The sequence below is a fragment of the Silene latifolia genome, chromosome 4 (assembly GCF_048544455.1).
Source record: "Silene latifolia isolate original U9 population chromosome 4, ASM4854445v1, whole genome shotgun sequence".
Classification (NCBI taxonomy): domain Eukaryota; kingdom Viridiplantae; phylum Streptophyta; class Magnoliopsida; order Caryophyllales; family Caryophyllaceae; genus Silene; species Silene latifolia.
The window spans coordinates 79,450,611-79,453,213 of NC_133529.1; the positions used below are offsets into that span (position 1 = coordinate 79,450,611).

General features: G+C 34.6%; 1 protein-coding gene across 1 annotated transcript; it reads left to right on the top strand.

The window, feature by feature from the left end:
* Positions 1-478: 478 nt before the first annotated feature.
* On the top strand, positions 479-1,624 carry LOC141651687 (uncharacterized). The gene has a single exon (XM_074459387.1). It carries the CDS (start codon positions 479-481, stop codon positions 1,622-1,624), a length of 1,146 nt encoding a protein of 381 aa, XP_074315488.1.
* Positions 1,625-2,603: the final 979 nt, after the last annotated feature.

Sequence of the window (2,603 nt, forward strand, 5' to 3'; positions counted from 1 at the left end):
CAACTTTAAATAGTCATAATTGTAAATTCGATTTTTGGGCTTGAAAATTTGTCATTTCCAAGTTATAGAAATTTATATAGAGTATCCAAAATTTTAATTTTGATTTTTTACATAATTTTATGTTTAATTTGGAATTAAGGGGTTAAAGTTACGTATTATGCGATTTATTTGTGAAATAAGTTGAATATATTTTGTGGGCAATTTTTTATTAAAATTTTGCAATGTTGAGAATTTTCAGAATATACAAAATTATGATTTTGAAATTTTCGAATTTTTATGACTTATTGGGAATTATTTCTTTATTATTATGAATAAAAGTGTTTAAAGAGCAATAATAAAATATCAAGTTGAATTATTGTCAAATATTTAGTGAAAACGGTTGGGGTAATTAACTTGGACATAGATTTAATTTATGTAATATTGTGTGATTTTAATAAGTTAATAATTAATAATAATTCTTGCTGAAGTAACTAACTCTATGGAATTTACTTTTCATCCTCTATGTAGATCACTTAGGTTGACTCATCTGTGCTTTGCAGATGATCTCCTAATGTTCTGCAGAGGTGACAGGACCTCTATCATAGTTATTCTTAGAGCCTTTGCTACCTTTTCCATGGCCTCTGGGTTGGTAATGAATAGTGAGAAATCTGATATTTACTTTAATGGGATGAGAGATGAGGAGGTTCACTATATACTTAACATTTCTAGCTTTAGAGAGGGACATTTCCCTTTTAGATACCTAGGGATACCTATCTCTCATAAAAGAATGGCCATAGGAGATTGTTCAAGGCTAGTGGATAAAGTGGTAATGAGAATTAGAGGATGGGGTGCCAGGAAGCTTAGCTATGCTGAAAGACTGGTCCTTGTTCAAGCTGTTTTGACTCAGTTGCATAATTTCTGGGCTCGTATTTTTCTTTTTCCTGTGACTGTTCTGGACAGAATTGAGAGGATCTGCAGGAATTATTTGTTGGGAGGTTCAGAGCAGTTCCATAAAATGCCTAATGTTGCATGGGAGAAAATTTGCAGAGACAGGAAACATGGGGGACTTGGAATTATGCACGGCAGGAATTGGAATCTGGCTATGCTAGGTAAATTTGTCTGGTGGTTGGTGTCCAAGGCTGACCATATGTGGATTAAATGGGTTAACCATATTTACATCAAAGGGCAGGATTGGCTTACCTATACACCTCCTATTCATTCAAGCTGGTCTTGGCGGATGATCTGCAAAACTAAGGACAAAATGAAAGATAGTTTCTGTACCGGTTTTTGGAATGAGCAGAATATTTACTCAGCTGCTAAGGGGTACACTTGGCTGCAAGGTAGTCAGATTAAAGTGCCTTGGTATCCTCTGATTTGGAACAAAGTTAACTCTCCTAAACATGCCTTCATTGGCTGGCTTGCTGTCCAGCAGAACCTCATGACCAAAGATAGACTTCTCAAATATGGGATTATTACTGATGGGAGATGTGATCTATGTTTGAATCATATTGAGACTCATCAACATATTTTATATGAATGTGTGTTCAGTGCAATGTGCTGGAGTGCTCTGAAAACTTGGGTGGGGATCAATATGCCTAATGTGGGCATTTTGGAGTGGAGCATACATTGGCTTGCAGGTCACTGATGAAGAAACAGATAGTCTTTGATGCTATTCTTGCGTTGATATATCATATATGGCATGCACGGAACTTATGTAGAGTCGATCTCAGGGTTCCACGGCCTGCTCTGGTTGTTGCTAAGGTAAAAACTGATGTTCAGCATCGTGGACAATGTATTACATGGGGGACTAAATTCCAACAGATGGTTTGGACACCGTGGACTAGTTTGAGTTAATGTATAAGTCAGATGGTGTCATAATGTTTGATGTATTGGTGACTATGTACTCCAAACTTTTATAATTATTCTAATATAATTCACATTTCACCAAAAAAAAAACAAGTTAATAATCGCAACTATCCATAAAACCGGACCAAATATACGATATTAGCTTAAATAGGGCGATTTGGCACATCACATGGCATGTTTCATACATATATTAATGCTGCAATTTTAGTATGAATGTCATGTTTTATTTTTATTTAATTTTGAATTATGTAATTTATACTTAGTATGGCTTTAGTTTTTAATTGATATTTCCCGAAATGAATGGGGATATCGATTCGGTTGTAACTAATGTGATCTCGTATCACTTTTATTATTATTTTTGTTTTTGTTTTTATAATGTATAAAGTAGAAAAGCTATGTAATTTATTTATCCCGGAGATCCTTGAAGACGGTGCCATTCGGAAAGGCGTTCCGATAAAGATGGTGTTGCCTTGGAGTGCGTGCCAAATCAAGTTCAAGGGACCAAAGGAGTTGGTTTCTGAATTTGTAAATAGTTTATTAGATTTACTATTTTAGGAAGGCCATACTAGGATTTTATTGCTTTGCTTTGCATTTGTTTTATATGTTTGCATGCATAGCCAAATCGTCATAACTACACATGCATATTATGTTTTATCGAGTCTTCGACCGTGTCAATTATAATTATCGTAGTTCACCGCATTAGTTCACTTAAAACAAGATAGATAATAAATTGACAAGACCTCTCACTAAATAATAAT